Source organism: Patagioenas fasciata, chromosome 17 (genome assembly GCF_037038585.1).
Source record: "Patagioenas fasciata isolate bPatFas1 chromosome 17, bPatFas1.hap1, whole genome shotgun sequence".
Lineage (NCBI taxonomy): Eukaryota > Metazoa > Chordata > Aves > Columbiformes > Columbidae > Patagioenas > Patagioenas fasciata.
In genome coordinates, this window is record NC_092536.1 from 6,977,155 (window position 1) to 6,997,019 (window position 19,865).

At 40.9% G+C, this 19,865-nt stretch overlaps 1 protein-coding gene across 2 annotated transcripts in view; it reads right to left on the reverse strand.

The window, feature by feature from the left end:
- Positions 1–1,115: 1,115 nt before the first annotated feature.
- The window catches only part of ZDHHC8 (zinc finger DHHC-type palmitoyltransferase 8), a 102,025-nt gene continuing 83,275 nt past the window's right edge, over positions 1,116–19,865 (reverse strand). The window contains exons 4-11 of one of the 2 annotated variants that reach the window (XM_071815823.1): positions 17,863–18,035; positions 17,146–17,248; positions 13,821–13,912; positions 12,090–12,222; positions 11,062–11,179; positions 10,237–10,346; positions 7,085–7,791; positions 1,116–5,942 (exon numbers count right to left, since the gene is read on the reverse strand). In XM_071815823.1, coding sequence (XP_071671924.1) covers positions 5,771–5,942; positions 7,085–7,791; positions 10,237–10,346; positions 11,062–11,179; positions 12,090–12,222; positions 13,821–13,912; positions 17,146–17,248; positions 17,863–18,035 — 1,608 coding nt within the window. In that variant the 3' untranslated portion in view covers positions 1,116–5,770. Of the gene's footprint in view, positions 5,943–6,754; positions 7,792–10,236; positions 10,347–11,061; positions 11,180–12,089; positions 12,223–13,820; positions 13,913–17,145; positions 17,249–17,862; positions 18,036–19,865 lie in introns of both variants that reach the window. The other variant, XM_065851687.2, reaches the window with a different exon arrangement.

Sequence of the window (19,865 nt, forward strand, 5' to 3'; positions counted from 1 at the left end):
TTGACAATAATTCTAATCTATTTCTTACATAACTGCTCCTCTCTTAAAAGATATCGTCACCTGTATAAATCGTTTCCTTTGTCTCTCCTTATTATGTTCCAAAATGTGAGCTGAAACTTGTCCTGCAGAATGAAAAATAACAATAATGGAAAAGTGAATACAAACTTGGATAATTTATCCATTACTTAAAGACGAAAGCCAAAATCACTGTAAGCCAAAATGTCTTTAAATAAAATGTACTAAAACAGACCATGAACTTACATAATTCTGTTTGACACAGTTAACATAAATGGAGCCTGGTTTTGGCCATTTTACATATAAGGTATAAAGTAATCTCTGCCATGTGAAGACATGATAGCACACAAATATGATGGGCATTTTTAATGAACATGATTCAGTGCATCCTTGCTTAATGTAAATAGCCTATATATACAAATCATGGCACCAGAAATCCTGCAGCAGCTGCTGTTAGGAGGGTTTGGCAACTGTGCGTGTTGTAAGCCAGTCTTACTATTTCCAAAGACTAGAGATAGATAGATAGATAGATAGATAGATAGATAGATAGATAGATAGATAGATAGATAGATAGATAGATGAAGATAGGCTAGAAATTGTACATCTTTGGGATGTATAAATCCAGATATCCTGGACAGAACATTTCAACAAATACCAGTATAACATTTTTTCCACGGTTACTCTGTAGCAATGATTCACAATTGTGCCAGACCACAGGATCCCTCTTAACCCCACAACTCCAATAAAAAGCAGTACAGAAAGCTTCATTTAGTGTTTTCTGGACCACTTGCTGTGGCCTCACAAGCACGATCCATTGGTCACAACTAGGAGACACTTCAAAAAGACTCAGCGTATTTTCTACTGTGCCATAAGCACCTTGAAAATGAGATTTAACTTGCAATCACTTCTTTTAATAGTTTGTCACCTGCGGATTTCACATTGGAACCAGCCTTTCCAGTTCTACTCTTTCCGTTCGCGTTTTGCACAAGTGGAAGTGAAAAAGGGCAGCGCACCATGAACCATCTCGGTAAGTGAATGTATCTGAGGTGTAACTCATGAGGGAAAACCAGACACTTGAAAATACTGAAGTGACTCAAAGGTTTAAAAAATATATATGTATTACGAGAGCCACAAAAAAGGTTACAGACAGAGCTCCACAAAGCCTGCACGGATACATTCCAACAATTCAAGGTGGCAGAACAGGTGAAATACAGACCATAAAAACGGTTTGACATTAACTTTCCAGACTGTCAGAGACAGCGACCTTGACCCCATCTTTCCCCCACAAAAAAAAAAATATTGAATATATATATGTATCTATATCTATATCTCTAGTCTGGACCACAGATATAGTCCAAAGAAAACCACATTGCAATTTCCACATTAGGCTTATAGGAGAATAGGCATTATCTGAGGAACGTCCATTATAACGCCTGTGAGGTGATTATCTTCGGCCAAGTTGATGTAACGTTATGCTTGGTTAGCAATTTTAGAACAGCAACACAACACAGTTCATTTGCTGCACATGGCTACTAACGCATAGCTCTGTGCAACCCTTGGAGCTGACTTCAACCAAACTAAGCAATTACATTTGGTTTGTTTCGTTTAATTTAATAAGAAAATGCAAATGTAAGATATTAGGGCAGTTCCCGCTATCACCTTTCTTAAAAATTCAAGACTTGAAGACTTCCGTAATGTACTTGCTTACAGACACATTTTGAGACTGTATTAATGATCTTCAGGAAAATATGCCACCCTGAGGCTTTTTCCCTTGTTCACTTCAGGTTGTGTCTGCATCCAGTTTTGACATAGAGGGCCAAATCCTGGTTGTATATCAGTGCAGTATTTGGCCCAGAGTTTCAAAGTCTTTGCTATTCAGACTTTTCCTATGAGGTCAACAAACAAAGTAGTAAAAAAAGAAAATATTAAGGCTTCAAGTAAAAATATTTCCTCTCTCTCCCACCCATGTAGTAAGGTACATGTAATTTCATAATACTCAATATATTATACAATTAAAGATACAGAGATCCAACTTTTCAAGGCAGATTGTACTACAATGAAAACCTGGAGGCTTAATGGGAGTGTATGACCAGGGAACGAACGGCTAATAAAATGCAATATGTGATGAAAATTGATGCATAAACTAAACAAAAACTATTGCTGTTTTTTAAATAAGTAATACAATCCACAGCTAAAAATAACAACATGTTGGAAAGATTTAAGACTTCTGCAACATGAAATAAACATGACAAAAATAAAGAAGCTACTTCACAAGATGTGTTGACTTGTGCTGGATTTTCATGGCTGATCCCCACCTACTGTAAATTAGCATCACTTACAGGAGCTTTGATGGAGCCACACCAGTTTACACCAGCTGATGATTTGGCCTGCAGTGTCTGTAAAAACTGAGACTATCTGGGCAGAAGAACCTTACCGCTAATCTGTAAACTGCTTGAAGATCTATACTTTAGCATGGGCTGCATTCTGCTCCAAAATCAGACTTACTAAGTAGGTCCCCAGTCCCGCAACGGGAGCTGTGGAAGCAGACACTTACATTGATGAGAAAATAGCTGCAGGTTCAGCGCCTTGGATGGAAATGAGGCTGGATTTGCTGCATGCAATCTCCTGTTAACAGTTCTGCTTAGATTTCAGAAGATTTGAATAATTTACTCCAGGCTATGTGCACTGAATTATATGCAAACCTCAAAAGGAAAAAAAAATACTTTGGTACCATTGTAAACCTATTAACAAGTCGAATGTCTCTCAACTGTGGGCAAAACTACTCACAAAATATATAATCCTTATATCTGAACCTATAATGACACAGTGCATTCGTTCTTTCCTCCCTTACCCCTTGTGAACTATGTCAAAATAACCCTGGATATTAGTGCTTTATACACACAATACTGTGTTTAGTCTTACTGAGAAATTCTCTCATGAACTAATGTAGTTAACTTCAAAGGCTCTTTGGCCCTTCAAGTTCCTCAGTAGCTTTTTTGTTTATAAATGCAGGAGAATGATCAAAGTGGAGCATCACTGGGATGCAAATCTCAAATATTACACTGGTGCAAATTTTCAGCCTTGCTTGCATGAATTTCATGTACATATTCAAAGATACATGATAAAATGTGCCCTTGTCTAGCTCCCTGGCCCAAACCCAATGTGTCACATTCCCTCTTTTTCAGGGCTTACATATGGCATACATGATACTTTAAAAACAAGTAAGTCTTGTGATACTCTACGCACCAGAGTGAATTCCAGTCCTTGAGGAAATACTGCATCTTCCTGAGGAGTTAACATCAGGGTAGAGTTGCAGATTAATAACAGTTAAAGATGGAAGAAATCTATAAGGCCATCTGGTCTAAGCCCCTTGCCCCTGCAGGCTCATCTCTTACAGAAATGTTTTTAATCACTTATCCAAATATAGTTTGACTGTCCAAAATCATTAGTCTCCAATACTCTGCCTTGGAAGACTATTCCACTGCCCCTTCCCTCCATCTTTTCTGCCCCTCCTGAATGTTAGGCCACTGGTTACCAGTCACAACCCTCTGATTTACCTTTGGTTTTACATCTTTCAACTAATGCATTTGTAAAATTATGATACTTAGTTTCCACTTCATTGCTTAGCCAGTGACACCTTGTTAGCCCTTTAAATCTTCTCATCAGCCAGCCCATCCAGTCTTTTGATATATAAAATATTGCTCCGTCTGTACCCGCTCCAGTTTGCCAGCATCTTTCTGGTACCTCGGTGCCTCCAACTAAAGACAATATTCTGCATGCCAGTGAGCAAATCTGCATAGAAAGACTATTGCTTCTCTGCTCTGCAATGTCCCTACAGTAGGCATTTGAAGTATCAGCAAGGCAATAAAATGCACGCTTTGGCCTAGTGCAGCTGCATTGCTTTCCAGGTTTCTCCCTTCAGGCAACACGGAGCATTACACAGAGAGATTATTAACTTTCTTACGTTCTCTTCAACCTTCCTCTCTAAAAATGACGTGATATACAAGGGACATAATAAGCATGTATTGCAGCAGGTGTCAAGATTTATCAAATCAAAATATAAATTTTAACCAGGCAAAACTGAAGTCAATATTTGGCTTCTTAACATACATGAAAACAAGTAAGATGTTATCACCACATTCTGAATTGCTACCAAATATCTGGAGAGTTCTCCACTATAGTCAAGGACTGAAAAGGATTCAACCCCTTGAAACAAATATCCTGAAAATGATGAATTTAGCTCTCCAGTCAAAACTATTCACCCGGAGAACCAGGTGTGAAGCAGAGGTTTCGTACACTGACTGGCTCAGTGACAAATAATGACGTTTAGTGATTTTGGCAGCAGTCGCTCAGGATATTCTTAATTGCATAAATGATCTGGCTAGTTAGCACTGATCCAGATACTTTTGACTTCTGAGGTGGTAACTGAATGGGAAGCCAAAGGAGATAAGGAATGGAGAAAAAAAAATTCCATTTGTCCCAAAATTATTTTTGCCAGAGTCCTCGTATTTGTGACAAAAGTAATGCACCCCTTTCTTGGTTTTTATAGTAAAGTTGTCTTTAAATCCAACAAAGCAAATGTAGTTTTCTGAAGAGAGGAAAAGGAAACCTCAGAATGTTAAATAGATTTGACTGATATTATTTTAAAAAGTTGTTCCCCAAGGGAAAAAAATCCAAATGGAAAATCCGTTGTCTAACAGTATTGAAGACCAGAGGGAATGTGCTAGTAATTAGGCAGACAGAAAATTTATATCCTTTAGATGGATGCTTGGCTCAGTTACACACACTGCAAATTCAACAGATCATGATAACCTTGCTGCAGGATTACACAGATGGCACCAGGGCAAGGCAGTAAACCACGTTATTGCCTAAATCCAACAGGTAACAAGGAGGGTGCAGGGAAAGCAGCTGACGGCTGTTTAAAATATGTTCCCATCCAAACATTTCTTTCTTATCAGCTTGGTTTTGTTTCCGAGTCAGAGAAGCCTTTAAAAACCAGAGGGAGCAAGAGGTCGCTGGAAGACCCTTACTGGTGCTGCAGTCCTTTTCCACGAGAGACGAGCACACGCACACACTCACACACAATTTCACACACAGGGAGGCGAATGGCAGACAGTGAGAAGCTGTTGCTATCCTTTCTCCTGCCCCTATCCAGGAGCAGGGAGGTTTTTAAAGACAACACGGCGTTCGTTGCCCAGGTGCCCTTGTCTTGCTCCTTCCCAGGAGGAGGAACACGAGGCCCGGGAGACAGGGAGCAGTTCTTGCACACGCAGACTGGCCGCACGGGCAGCCGGCTCTCCACGTTGGTAGGAAAACAGCAGTTGGGCCTCTGACTCCTGCCGGACACATCGCTGGCCAGAAGAACTGGGAAAAAATGAATGATCCAGGGCTGACTGTACTTTTTCACATCACAACTGGTACACAACAGGTTTGTTGGACAGACACACGCACAATGGCTTTAGCGCTCTCTTGCATGAAAGAAATCCGGTCGGTGGTTGTGGTGTTAGGTTGCAGCCAGTGCCCGCCTGTCAGTTCAGGAAGAGTCTGGTGGACTATACAATTTTATTCCCTCAAGAATAAGGCTGCAGCTGGTTTTTGGCCAAAAGAGAAAGATGAAAACAGAACAAACCCAAAGCAAGAAAAGGAGAGTGGCCGGCTGCTGCTGCTCCTTCTTTGTTGTTATTTGAGTCTTCACAGTGCTCCTAGCTTCATGGCTGGCTGAGTGGATGGCTCTTTATTTTTAATTAATTTTATTTTACACTGAAATTTCATAGGTTGTTCCACCAACTCCAGACACCTTCTTAACGTTTGAGTGTCTAGCAGGACTGACAGGCGTCCCCTGGGAACTTGATGACGAACCCAACCTGGATATTCCTTTGGGCTGTCCATTTATTTTACTGTGCGGTGTCTTCAGCTGTATGTCATCCCTGCATCAAAAGAAATATCAAAAGATGCAATGTGAGTGACTAAAGTGTGACAGCAGAATGGCTTCATTCAGGATAAACAATTATCCCTGTTATCATGAGTCTCAGTGTTGCAAAATATTCAAGCATGAGAGCAACCTGGTTGAAGCCAATATACTTGATGAAAAGCCACTGAAATGAGAGAATTGATTTGGCCATTAGGTTAGTGGATCAGACCCCAGTAATATTTGTTAATTTAATTGCTTGCTTGAATGCTTTGTTGAACCAAACTAATTGTGCAAGCATGTGTAGGATGCAGACGGGTTTAACTGGCACCACTCTTGACCTTAAGCCAAACTGTGTCTTACAATCAGAAATAAAATACTCAGAAAAAAAAACTTCTCAGTTAAATATCCAGTTAAACAAAATGATGTTGCTTATTTCTGAAAGACATAAGAGAAGTGAAGCCTAAGACTTCTTTATGACCAAAGACACAAACTGAATCAAGCCAGGAAGCACTCCAGGATGACTGTAATTAAAGACCACATACCAGATGGACCATTTAAAATAATTTAGTCTCTTATGACCTGCTGCCAGGGAGCAAGGACAAGCTTTCCTCAGAAGTTCTTTTAGATCCAAGCCACTACACACTAAAGCTTAATGTGTCTCATCCCGAAGTCGTTTTGCAAAATGCTGCTGTATCCCCCAAAGAGCCAAAACCTCCCACCTTCACTGGCCTCCAGCAAACATGTAATCGGGGTCCTGCCTCCAGCGCAGCACTCTGCACTCGCTTCCAAACAGACTGTTTGCTGAGCAGCACCTAAAGCAGTACATACCTTTGTGCTCCCACCGATTGCACCTCTGTAATTTCCACAGTGTTTACAAACGAGACAGCCTTCGGGCCTCCATAAGAAGGTGACCTAGGCATCCCTGTGGGGGACGACGGGACCTGGTGGCCTGGAGATTTGTAGGAGCCATTGCTCACCCTGCCCTGCAGTGCTTGATGGGACTGGACATTATTATTGGCTAAATCAGCTTGCAGAGAGGTTGTGGAAGTCCTTGGTGCTCTTGTCATTGCACTTGAGAGTGAAGACACTGAGGACTGCAGTACAGGGTTCCTTGTGCTAAAACTGGTAGCAGCCATCAGATTGTCTCTAGATCCATACCTCATTGCCATGCTGCGTGGATCTTCAGAGAGCGTGCTGACTTGCTGAAGGCTGTAAGAGCTAGGGGTGTCGTAGACACCTGAGTCTGCAAACACTGAATCGGGGTGCGAGTGGAGGAGCTTCTCCCTCTCCTCCATCTCTTTCCTCTCCTGGATGGATGCCATAATGGTTTTGGAAAGGTTATCATAGCGGACTGGGGACGGGTCTCGCTGATGTGCAGCTGGACTCCCCAGGACTGGGCTGAAGCTCTGTGGTGGTTGGCGTTGCAGCTCGCTCCCCCGTAGATGGCACATTTTGGCTGATAAATATGGGGAGTGGTACCCAACGGAGCTGACCGCAGAATGGGCGATGCACTTCCTCCCCGAGGGCGACATGGGGTTTAGCAAACTGTCATATGAAAGACTCCCATTTCTGTTTGACAGGGAGTTGGGAGAAAAGATGCTCTTGTAAGGGGTAGAAGCCGCCCCTTCAGATTTTATTGGATGAAGGGGCATTTTGTCTGTCCCTCTCCTGCCAGCAGATTTCAGGCTCAGGGATCGTGAATTGATGGCAAAGGAATCTATCTGGAGTGGGGAAGACTGATAGGTCTTGTGGAGGGAACTCTTCCGGTAGCTGGGGATGTCCAAGCTGGGTTCAGACTGGTAATCAAGGCTCCTGCCATCCTCTTCTATCAGAGCCCCTTGACTATGTCCCTCCTGCATGGTGATCTAAAACAGAGGTGAACACGAGAAACAGAAGCCAGTGATATGTAAGTACAGGTTTGCTCTCCATGGTGAGTTCATGGGAAGAAAAGATCTGGAGGCCTCTCAGACTCTCAGCTCAGCTATGACACAGGTTTGTTGTAAGGAATCCCCTAACTCCTGTTCAGCATATGGATAAACACCTCAGAAGCCATAATAAGTGCTAAATAATATTGACAGTAATAAATATGTCAACACATGGACACTGAAAACACAGAAGAGAGATTTTCTAAACTGAGACTTAATTCTCAGTCAAAGTAAATCAGATTGCAATCTGATAATACTGCCCTTGGAAAAACCTCTCCAAGTTTTCTGCAAATAGCTCTGGAGTTGAGGGATGTCTGGTTTTGCGTGCTGAGTCAGAAATTCTTTAAGCTTCATTTCAACACACTGGGGACTAGCACGCTCTTATCCACTTTGCTTGGAGCTATGAATATTCAGTAATTCTGAATTGCTGGTCATAGGTCTTTTAAGCACCTTAGCTTAATTAAAGCAGAGAGGCTCCTTCCCATCATTTAGACAATAAAACAAAGCAATCTTCTCCTTTTTTTATTGCCTGTGTAGGAGAAAATGGCCACATCAGAGAAGGAAACAGGCCACATTTTATTTATGTGCATTGGAAACAGATATGACTTCACTCTGTTTCACTCTATGCAAGATTGCTTACAGTTCTGTTCACATAAAATGCCATTCTGTGCTAAGCAAATAATTTTTGCTGTTGTTTTTACAGATTTTGCCATACTGCACAATAAATTTGCTACATTGGTTCTGCAAAAAAGCATTATCATCAGTTACATATTTAATCAGAAATACAGTCAATGCCGTTTGTTCTTTATCTAATTTCTTTTAAAGGAGCATTATCTAAAAAAACCTAACTCGCAAAAATCTGTTTTATTCTAATTTTTTCTTCAGGCTCTTTTTCTTTGAGCTAGAAGATAGGAAAATATGCAAACTAGCTCACTATCTTCTAGAGCATGGTTCTAAATTTGGCCTTCTCCGGAAAAAAGAGACCAAGTGACAGCCTGTAAAGGAGGAGGAGAGAGCAATGATGTAGCCTATAAGTATATTTGTGCTACATATCCTTGTGACTCAACCCCTCTTTCCTAACAGCTTTCACTGCTTCAAAGCAGAATTACATTGAAAGGTTGAAGAACAGATACAGAAGAGACAACACGATCAGATATTTTTGATGCAGTGAACACACTGTTGTTCTTATGTTCCCTTTCATAAGTCTTTTCTTCATTCTCTAGACAGATCCAGAGAACAAGATTTACAATGACTGCAGGAAGGCTCAAACCCAAACTTGGTGGCAGCTGGAATGTCACCATCTATTACCATCTGTGTTTTCAAAATGAAAAGGATACTAGAAAAGTTTCCTTTACCATTTAAGGAACATTCTGTCTTATTCTAGTGTTGCTGTAGTCAATTATATATCTCTACCATATTTTCCTTTCCTTACTTATATCATCCCTTTCTTGTTATTGCAGGTGTGACATTGGAGGAGCTGATGAAATCCATTGTGTGAAAACTGCATTGTGTGTGGTATGTGTGTTTTAGGGGTATCTCCACTGGTATGTGAAGATTCGGATACGTATTGTAAATATACAAGTTAAACCAGTAATTTCCAAACTGCTGTCCCCAGGTGTTGGGGGGCAAGGAATATTTGCAGCAAATCCATGAGAAATAAGTGAGAAATACAAGCCTATTAGCAGTGGGCTTAGATAGGCACCCTGCTTCCAAAGGTAACAGTGTAAACTGTTTAAAAACTCCTAAGCAAAAGAGAAAACAGTCAAAATTCCAGAGCAAGTCTCTCTAATTATTTGGACCTCAGTTTTCCTGATAGGAGGAAATGATGCCAAGTGTTAAGAAGTTTTTTTTTTTGTCCATTATATAACCCAAATACACTGAGAAAGTGCTAAGGAAGGTCACACACAAGGAATCTGCCATTACTTTTAACTAAAATATCTCTTGGGATGCTTTGAAAGTTGTTTCTGTTTTGCAAGCTGATGTGTTAAGGAATCACTGAGAACGTCATCTGTTGGTTAAAGGGTCTGATCCAGAAAAGCGCTAAGCACATCCAGCTCCCTCTGAGGTGAATGGGAGTTGGCACCTGCGTCAGGAGAAGCCGATGGGAGGTGATGCTTCTCGGCACCTCGGGATCAGGCCGAGACACAGAAAAGCAGCAGCGCATGCCTGTCAGCAGGACAGACCTGTCAAGCTCAACAGAGGAAAGCTGCGAAAGCAGACATGTTTTCATAAGGAGCAGAGCGAAAATATACACTATGGCACAACAGTGTCAAGTGTTGTTATTTACTTCTACACTCTGACATTCACTAGAGCCCTGCGGTGAATTTATCCCCAGCTCCATGTTGTCTGGTGTTATCTGGGAGCAGATCTCCCAGGCTTGCTCACCTGCTCAGCTGTAGCGTGGTAGTGGACTTTGGGATTGTTGCCGAAAGCTGGTCGATACTTGTACATGGCAGGTGTAGGAGGGCTGATGAGCTTGGGTGAAAGGCCACCTTCTGTAAAAGATTAAAAAAGGACATTCTATTAAAATGTGTGGACATCCCTAATTCTGCACTATATACAGTCCTCTGCAAACAGATCGGTTCTGCAAAGAATAAAACTTGCAGCCCTTTTGTGCAGAATTCCACCAAAATCAATGAAGCCCCTGTGGCAACAAAAGTACACTGCTGCCAGAAAAGCAATCTAAAGAGACATAGAAACAAGGTGTAATATATTAAGTGGGGTAACATATTTTGGTGTGAAGTAATTTTGCCATAATTTGAAATATTAAATAGTTGGGTTGAATTCAGCCACTAGTTTTGTTGGGGTGAGGAAGAGGTTTTTTAGTTGTATCAAAGCTATAATTTCACAGTTTTCTAAATGAAATCATCCAGTTTGTAATGTCTAAGCATTCAATGCTAATATTTTGATTCCTCAGTTCAAAATGATATTTTAATTTAAAAATTGATCAAAAATTTAAGAAGGGGCTTAAAAGGGTTTAAAAACTCTGTGAAACTGAAATTAAATATCCAACCTAGGCTTGCATGAACCCCTTAAAGCCAACTTTTTTCTCCCTTTCCTGCTGTTTATTCCTCTAGTTCAGAGCTCTTGTAAATTCCAAACCAATTCACTCATATCCCTTAACTTTTTTGAAAGAATACTAGAAGCCTTTTAAAGAGGCTGAAATACTTTCTTATTAATAAAAATAGAACACTGATGATGCAACTATACCTTCACTGGTGCCCAGCTGCCCTTTTAGCTCAGAGTACTTGCTTGGATCTCCTTTGGGTGGCAGAGGTGGTTGCACATCCATTCCTTTATCCTCCAGACCTTCCAGGCTAATTTTAGACTGAAAATGACCAAAGAATCAATCATTACCCACAACTTGGTTAAGTCACAGCATGTGTCAGAGTGCTGCCTGTACCACAGAACAGGTATACCTATAATGATAAACATGATTTAGCATCCACTGCAGACAAGGATTGTCATGTGTAAAATTAGCACTGTCATAACAAGCCAGTGTAATTTTAAAGGTGCTATCCTATTCTGCTGGCTATGCTAAATAACATTATCATCATACTAGCTAATATGTGGCAGAAGACAATGGTGTTTTCTAGCATTTTTTGTCAACTTTCCAGTCAGCTCTCAGTGAGTAACTCTGCAAAGAGTGTAACAAATAACTATCCACAAAAATCTTTCAAGGTGGCTTCTTCTGAATCCACTGCTTTTTATAGGACTAAAAAAAAAAATCCTTCTCTATATTTCATAGCAGTAAAAACCAAAAAAACAGGAGAGAAGAGAGGAGAATTCAGCTTCTGAGCTGAGTGTTCAATGTTCCTCTCACTGGACCCCAAGCCTTCCTGTAGTCTGGGAGCTCAAAACCTTCTTTGAAGTAAAACAGCTGACCTGGTGGTACAAGGGTTCCTGCAATCTGTTAGGTGAGTTAAAATTAATTCGAACACCAAGAGGTGGCAATTCTTGGGACAGAAAGTAACTATTGCAAAGAACACCCACCTCTTCTGAAAGATGCCCAGAGGCATTCTATAACAGCGCTGCAGAAGGGCTGTTACTGGATCAAGAGCTGCTGTTACTGAACCTGGGTTATTTTCAGAGGATGAAGTATATGGTAAGGACTCAACCCCTGTAATTTTCTCCAAAAAGTGCATCACCTCAAAGAAATTTTCAATGTCAAACTAATTCCCAGGCTTGATAAAGCTTAATCCATGTTTTTCAAAAGCAGTGCTTGAAGGCGGCCTTACCTTGCTCCGGTTGAGGTTGGCTTGGATTCCATTGTCACTGATCTTCACTGTGATCTGTCGCTCAGACAAATCAGGTCTGAGGAAAGGAGGCTTCACACTCACCGCTTGCTTTTTCTTGGGCTCAACTATGTACCTGGTTTAACAGTCATAATGAAAATAAGCAATAACCTAAGAACAAGGCATAGAGACAAGAAAATCTTCCTGCTTCCAGGGTATGATTTAAGAATGTGTCAGAATCTAGATGAGCAAACTCCATTTATTTCAATGGATGTAATAATTAAAAAGCAATAAAAATATCAACGTTTTTTGTAGTGAGTAAAAGGAGATGATGCATTAAAAAACCTAAGCAATTTTTGTAGCACTGATGGACAAGAGCACAGCCCACATGAAGAGAGAAGAGAGGCCTACCACCAGTGGGAGTGATTTACTAGATCTGACCTAGTGAACATGAAACAGCTCCCCTGTGGTAGAAGATGGTGACAAGGGGAATAAAGAGCCAGCACATGGAGAGTTAACACAGAGAAGATGCATTGTCAGTTCTAGCTCATAACACAGCCACTCATTTCTGTAGTGTGTTTAGAGTGTTCAAATAAATGGAGGTAAAAGAAACAGACAGGTCTATGGGAAGCAACAAATCTAAAGGAAAGTAGTTGAGTTTAGATATCTAACTTCTTTCCAGTGGACTAGAATTCTCTAAGTGCAATTGGTCAGCGGCTATACAATGCATAAATATCAACACATGCACAAGCTTTCTCTGTTTTACCTAGCGAAGAGGACACTCTAGGAGTGATGGCTCAGTGACTTTCAATATACAGGACAATTTGAACAAGTCTTCACGAAAGACAAACATTCTGCTTGCTAAGAGTCAGAAAAGAGCCATGATGATTCTACTCATACCCCTCTCCTAACAGGAGTGTCTCCCAACTTCTAATATCTGGTTCTCTTAAAGTATCTTGACCTGATTTTCAAGGTTTGGTAAGTTTGAGAATCAGCTATGCCAGCGTCTTCACTGCAATACATGTAACAGACTTTTGGGATGTATTTGCTGCATAGTGAAGGAAAAAAAAAAAGGTAGATAATAATATCAGGGGCTAGAATTGCTCAACACCCTGAAAAGGCTCAAATAAGTCTTCTTGTAGTACCATCATTAACATGGTTGCAGGCTGGACAGCTCAGCACCCAGGATATTTATACTCCATCTGATCTATTGCATTAAACCCCTGATTTCAAAATGTGAAACGATAAATCCATTTTCCCCAAAATAGAAAGCCATAAATAAAATTCCAAGTTCCATGATGTAGACCTCATTGAAAATCTGTTTTATGATAATGAAAGTGCCAGTGAGGCTGAAAACCACAGCGGTCTTAAATTAGATTTAAGTCTTAAGGAGAAAGGCTGATTTTAGATTCTTTCCGTTTCTCCAGCAGATTAGAACACCTGGCCATTAACTGTACAGTGCAAAAAGTCATGTTGGGAATATGGTAACATACTGAAACTTACCTTGTTCCTGAAATCCACTGGATGAACAAGTTAGTGAAGATGAGGGTATAGATCTAGATCTAATTTGACATCCTCACTCCAAATAAACATTTCTGGGATTAAGGTTTTGCTTTACTTCCCTGTCATTTCATCAACGGTCATTCACTTGTGATACCGGCCAAGCACCTTTACTTCCTCTGTCCCAGCAACTGCTGTACTTCCCTCATTCCGAGTTGACAACATTTCTCTTACCTGGGAGCCAAGGGGCTGCAGAGCACATGTTCCACATTTCCACAGCATCCTCGGGTAAAAGGATTCACTCCCCCACGGAATTTACCTGTCACCTGGAAACATGTTCAGGACAGTGCTCAAACCTCTGGTTATATAAAAGTCATCATCCAACTCTCAAAAAAAGCCAAGAAAAAGCACCCTACTGTCCTTCCCAAACAGATCACTTTTCTTTGAATGCTACACGTCCTCCCTCCTGCTCTAACGCACCACCGGCATCAGCTGCTTCTGGCTGGGAGGCAGGCTGACTAAAGATCCCGTCCCAAAAAGGCAGTGAGCTCAATGTGACCGTGTGTCCAAGTGGCCACGTTCACCTCTCCATGCTGCTCCCGCATCAGATTGGTGCTCGTTGTCAGCCAGACATCCTGGTTTGGTCCCCTTCACTCCCCTGTCACTTCACTCCTCTGCCTTGGCAAGTCCCCTCCAAACAAACAGGAATGCCAGTTCAACATTCATAACGCTGGAGGAGAGCAATGTTTCCTCTCTATCAACATCCCATCCCAGTACGAACCACTGTCTTCTGCGGGAGAGTGCCAGGAACGCCCTGGTGATTATGATGTTTGCTTGGAAATAAGCTAGTTTAATAAAAGCTAAGCCTCATTAGACTGGTGGGATCCATTCAAAGCTTCATAAGCATTATAAAGGGTTTGTACTCTACAGGCAGATACTTGAAAGTAACCATATGGGGATAAATACCAATAAAGCCAGGGAGATTAATAGTGGTTGCCATTAAAACCATTATTGTTGCTGTTTGCAAGTAATGCATTTTAATAAACTCATACTTCTGATCTAGCAACAAGTTTACAGAGTACCAGAAATACTTTAATTACTTGCACATAAAATAACGACGATTAAATGATTTTGCAATATATTATGCTGGCCTCTTTGATGTGACATAAAACTCTTTAAAAGGCCAAGAGAGAAATGTTGGAAGTTCTGAGTGTTGGAAGAGCAATCTGATGAGTAAAACATGGCTTGCGACATCTGCGTTCAATCCTGGACTTAAGCTGACTTGTGCCAGATGCTGGCAAAGCACTTCATATCTCTGTGCCCATTTTCTCAAACACAACATGAAAATAAAATTTCTCTAACTCACAGATTACAGTACTAATTATACCAGTTTGGTTTCTAAAGTAGTTTGAAGTCCTCTGATAGAAAGCAGTCTCAAAAGGAAGGATATTTATTTACTCTATTCAGAAACTAAAAATACCGGGATATGAGCAGATGTTGGCTTATGGGTTATTTTGATTCCATAAAAGACTTTCAGAGGCATTCAGAAGGCTCACAAACATCTAAACTCAGCCACTATGCACTCCTAAATCACAGTCTGCTGACTATTAATGCTCAAAGCCTACAAACTCCAGAATGAACAAATACCAAAAATTTACAGTAAACCACCCAAAAATGTATGTAGCACTGGCCTATAAAATGTACTGGGAAAAGAGGATGTGTAGCTGAGCATATTGTAACCGGGAAGCTGACAGCAGATAACTAACAGTTTGACAAAAGTGAATCAGTACTGAAACTGCAGGAGAAAAGTTAGTGTTTTAATACAGTGGCCAAGCCAGGAGCAGATCCCATATCCACCACTCCTGGCTTGGTGCTCTCATTACTTAGATGTGCTTCCTTTGAAAGAGACCTGAAGGCCTGGAACGTGCATCCTCCAGCTACAGCTAGGCAGTGTGTATGACTAAAGAGAAGTTCAGATTATATTATATTTAATTTTCAGAAAATGGTATGGGAAGATGAACAAATCTCAAGTGGTTTGGTAGCTCAAGAAACCAAACCAAGCCAGGATGCATTTTCCAATAGTTATTTCAATCAAGTTAGATGCAAAATTCTCAACCTATCTCAATGTTACTGCAGCCACAAGCACAAGAAGTCAGATGTTACTTTTTTTTTTTTTTAATTTCATTTTTTCCTTCCTCCTCTGCCTAAAATTATCATGGGCAGTTTTCATCACTGCACAGAGACGAGTCATGGGCTGAGACCAAAATGCCTTGGGTTTCATGCTACTATTGTAAGCACTATCAAACCTAATACTTGGCCAAAATCAATTCTAAAATTAAGAGCAGCTGGTTCAAAGCAGGGCAAAGAAAAGCATTTAAAGATCTAGAGCTATGGTAAGCCTGCTTTGTTCAGAGACCATGTCAGGCAACAATTCAGGATGACTTCAGATTCTTTGCTTATGTAAAACTCCCACGCTATTCTGGATAAAAGGTTCGATTGTCTCTTGTGAGATAGGAGACAATCTCATCCCAGTTTACAAAGGCCTGGCCTCAGACAGTCCAGTCTGCACAGCAGCCTTACAAGAGACATAAGCATGAAGCCGTCAGCCCGCAGAACAGTCAGAACAGCACACTGATCAGCCTGGGCTATAGATGGCCCGTAGATGCAAGAGCAGTAAAAATGCAGTAAAAATTCTTTCTCAAAGAGAAAAAGTGAAAAAGAAGTGTGATGTGGAAAAAAAAAGTTAAAAAATGCCAGCTGTGTGAAGGGTGCTTTGAAGATGGAGCTGTGAAAGGGTAAAGCATTAGAATACACACAATTAATTAGCTCCCCCTTATGAATTGCGGGGCACGCTATCAATCCACGTCAAGAGCTTATATCATGCTATTGATATCCACATGCATACAGGTCTGGATCACCCATATAGGGGCTGTGGATTATATACATTTGCATTACTGCAGGGGAACTAAAGTTTTACAGGCTTTTTGGCACAAGATGTCATGTTGGCACTTGTTTGAAGAAGCAAAACAAGTAGGTCCAATAGCCTCTGTGTGAGCTGTGCACATACACATGAAAACAAGAGCGAGACAAAGGAAGCCAGACAAAGAGCCAGCTCAGACCTTGTTATGCACAGTGTGGGTTAGCTGGGGGAGTTCAAAATATCAAGAGACAGGGTGAAAGCATGATTTAATCTTTTCCTTTCTTTCTTTCATTCAATCTCATGATTTGTTCAGTCTGACTCATAAAGTTTGAACTTCTGGGGTTGACGGTACTCACCACATAAAACCTATTTCAAGGCCATGAGTAGATTTTAAATGGTAAATAAGCCTGGGGTGATCCTTTGTGGTTAGGAGAAGGGGAAAATCTTTGCTTGTCGTGCACTCCAGAAAAAATCTGAAGATGAAAAACTAGGCAATCTTCCTAGATCTTCACAAAAGCTCCAGTAAGACTGTTACTGCTAAGATGTGCCTCATGTTTTTATTTGCCCGAGCTGATTTGCTGACTTTCCTTCCCAACTCAACATCTTAGCCACAAACACAGAGAAAGGATCGTTTCTTACCTGTTCATTTGTTGTGCGCCCTCGGGCCACTAGCACAATATGGAAGCCAGTGAGACCAATGACTGGAATAAAGAATAACCCAGCCACGCACATGACAGCCATTCTGTATCCAGGAGTTAAAGAAACTCGCATGAGTGAAGGGAAAAAGAGGCTAGGAAGGAGACATGCTATCTAAATTTTATCTCAAAGTTAAATCCATCGCCTTGGTCCTTATCCTTGAGATGGTGAAAAAATGTGATCTCATTGCTGCTGGCTCTAACCATGTTGCAAAGACTGTTCTGCACCAATCTGCTAACAGGGGTAGCAGCCCTCAGAGCCAGGGGTTCATGTTTTACACTAGCATGCAGGGGGGCTGCTTCCAGGGCAAACTCTGCTTTAAAATGCAGTAGCAGAGTTTTAAATACAGCAAATAGCATCCAACAGTTTAGAGTCACACCGAATTGGAAGTAAAATTTGGTGAGGCAGCATATCCTTCTGCTGGGTTGTCAGGGCAAAGAGACAGACAAAAGGTCAGCTATAGTTTTGGGGGTAATCAATTGTTATACAGGTAAGATGGGCACAGAGGAAAACCTGCACTAAACATTTACAGCGAAGAGCAACGTGGGATCTGGAAAGGAACAGATCTCCACCAGTTCCAGGAAGACAAACCTGCAGATTCATTCTTGGACGTTTTCCTCAAGGCCACCTTGTGTCTTGAAAGACCAAAAAGAAGGATACGTAATGGTGGTATGAGCTGCTCCCAGCTTCTCCATATGGTTTAATATGAAGATGAGTCCAAAGGTGAACACTCCAACCATGTGCGTACTTAAGGACAGCAAGAAGAGAAAAAAATAGCGGTAGTTCCTCCGTCCTATGCAATTGTTGACCCATGGGCAGTGATGGTCAAAATCCTTGTAAAGAAAGGGAGAGATAGGGAACAACATCCAATTGGTTAAAGGAAATACATTGCCTTAGAGATGAATCTGAACCATCGTCATGTAAAATTACATCAGACTAGTTGTGCAGCTTTACAACGTGCTAGACTCTATAAGGCTCTTCTTAGGACCAAGTGTTTTCTGTATCTGTGGATGGAGAGGTACTTGAGTGTTTATAGGGTTCAAAGAGAGTATATATAAAAAAATGAAAGACAGGCTATTTACCTACTAGCAGCAGCACTGATTTTTTATCACCCTTAGCATGAGGAGTCAATTGCAATGAAGTTACCATCACCTAGAATGTTTTGAAGATGCAACACTGCTGCAAAATTCTCTGCCCCCATTTCTGTGTTCATACATCGCTTAACGAATCCACTTTCAGCAATGGACATCATGAAAAATATTTTTTTTGCCAAGCAGGTTCCCAAGGAAAAGCAACATCTGGATAAGACACAGGCAAAGTTCTGCACGAGGTCCTTACTAGTTCTGAACCCCAGCCTAACTATTTGTCTCAGTCAAAAGTTCAAAATACGTCAAAAAGTCAAGTCCCTTTTAACAGGAGATTTAATAATGAGGGGAAGCCACAGCCACCTTTCAAGTGCCTTTACATGGTAGCATGTAAATCTACTTGTCTACTTGCCCAATGTATTTACAAAAATTCACAAAATACAAGAAAAGGATTAGAGTTTCTCAAAGCACATCAGAAGATGACGGGGCAATTTAATAAAGATCATTTCAGGCTATATCTGAAATGCTGACATAGCATATGTCTATTATGCAAATCTGGTTGTACGCAGCCCGAAATATCTATGTGATATGAAACTATATAAATACCCACTGCTAACACTTCAGTAAGGAAAACAAAAATCTGACTACTTTTGTCACAGATTCATTTTTGGGTCCCTCTGGTCACAGCGGGCTTTATTTTTTAACCGATTTTATTTCTGTAAGTGTTGTCGGCTTTTGTTGTTCATTCATTTTTAGGAAATTAACTCAAAAGTTTTGCATTTGGGAAAAGAATTTTTATTGCACTTTCTAGAGTAAAAGTGAAATGATGTGAATTACAACCCTGAATGGGCTCCACATGGAAAAGCCAGCAGAGTCACTCCTCTTGCTGTCTCCAAGCTCTTCTGGAACAGACAGGTGAGTGGGAAATAAGCATCACAACAATCAATAAAGCATGCTGCTTAAGACCATGATTTATTGATTCAGAAGTCATTAATGCTTTTTGCCTGTATTCCTCCACAGCAGTCATAATTTAATTATACAAGCAGAGCTTCTTACTTGCCCACCAGAATAGTAACAAACATTCAACTGATCTGACCATCAATAAAGCTTCAGGAGAGCCAGGCAGAGTCACCTTGTGCTCTGCTATTTTATTTAGGTTACTTTTGGATTCTATCCCATTTTCATTTCTGCTGCAGAACTGACTCCCATGGAGGCCTCGTGGCAGCATGAAATTGTGGTGAGTTTTGACCAATCTTTTCCTGAGGAAACTTCATTTGTTGAAAATGAATTTTCCTGCTGAGCCACTGGAGAGGGCAGAAGAAAGAAATTCCATGGGACAACTGAGACTTTATCATCATCTAAACAATCCTCAGGATCTAGAATTAGTGAAAACATTTTTGTTTTAAAATTAGGAATACACAACTCAGGTTTTCTACAAAAAAATTCAGTTCCAGTCAACAATTCACAGCAACCTAAAGAAACTGTGTGACAGAACTTAGGACTATCTGTGGCTATGCCTCTTTACCCAGGGACCTTGGCAGCTCCTTACTTTCCATCTTCTCAAATCCCGCATCCGTC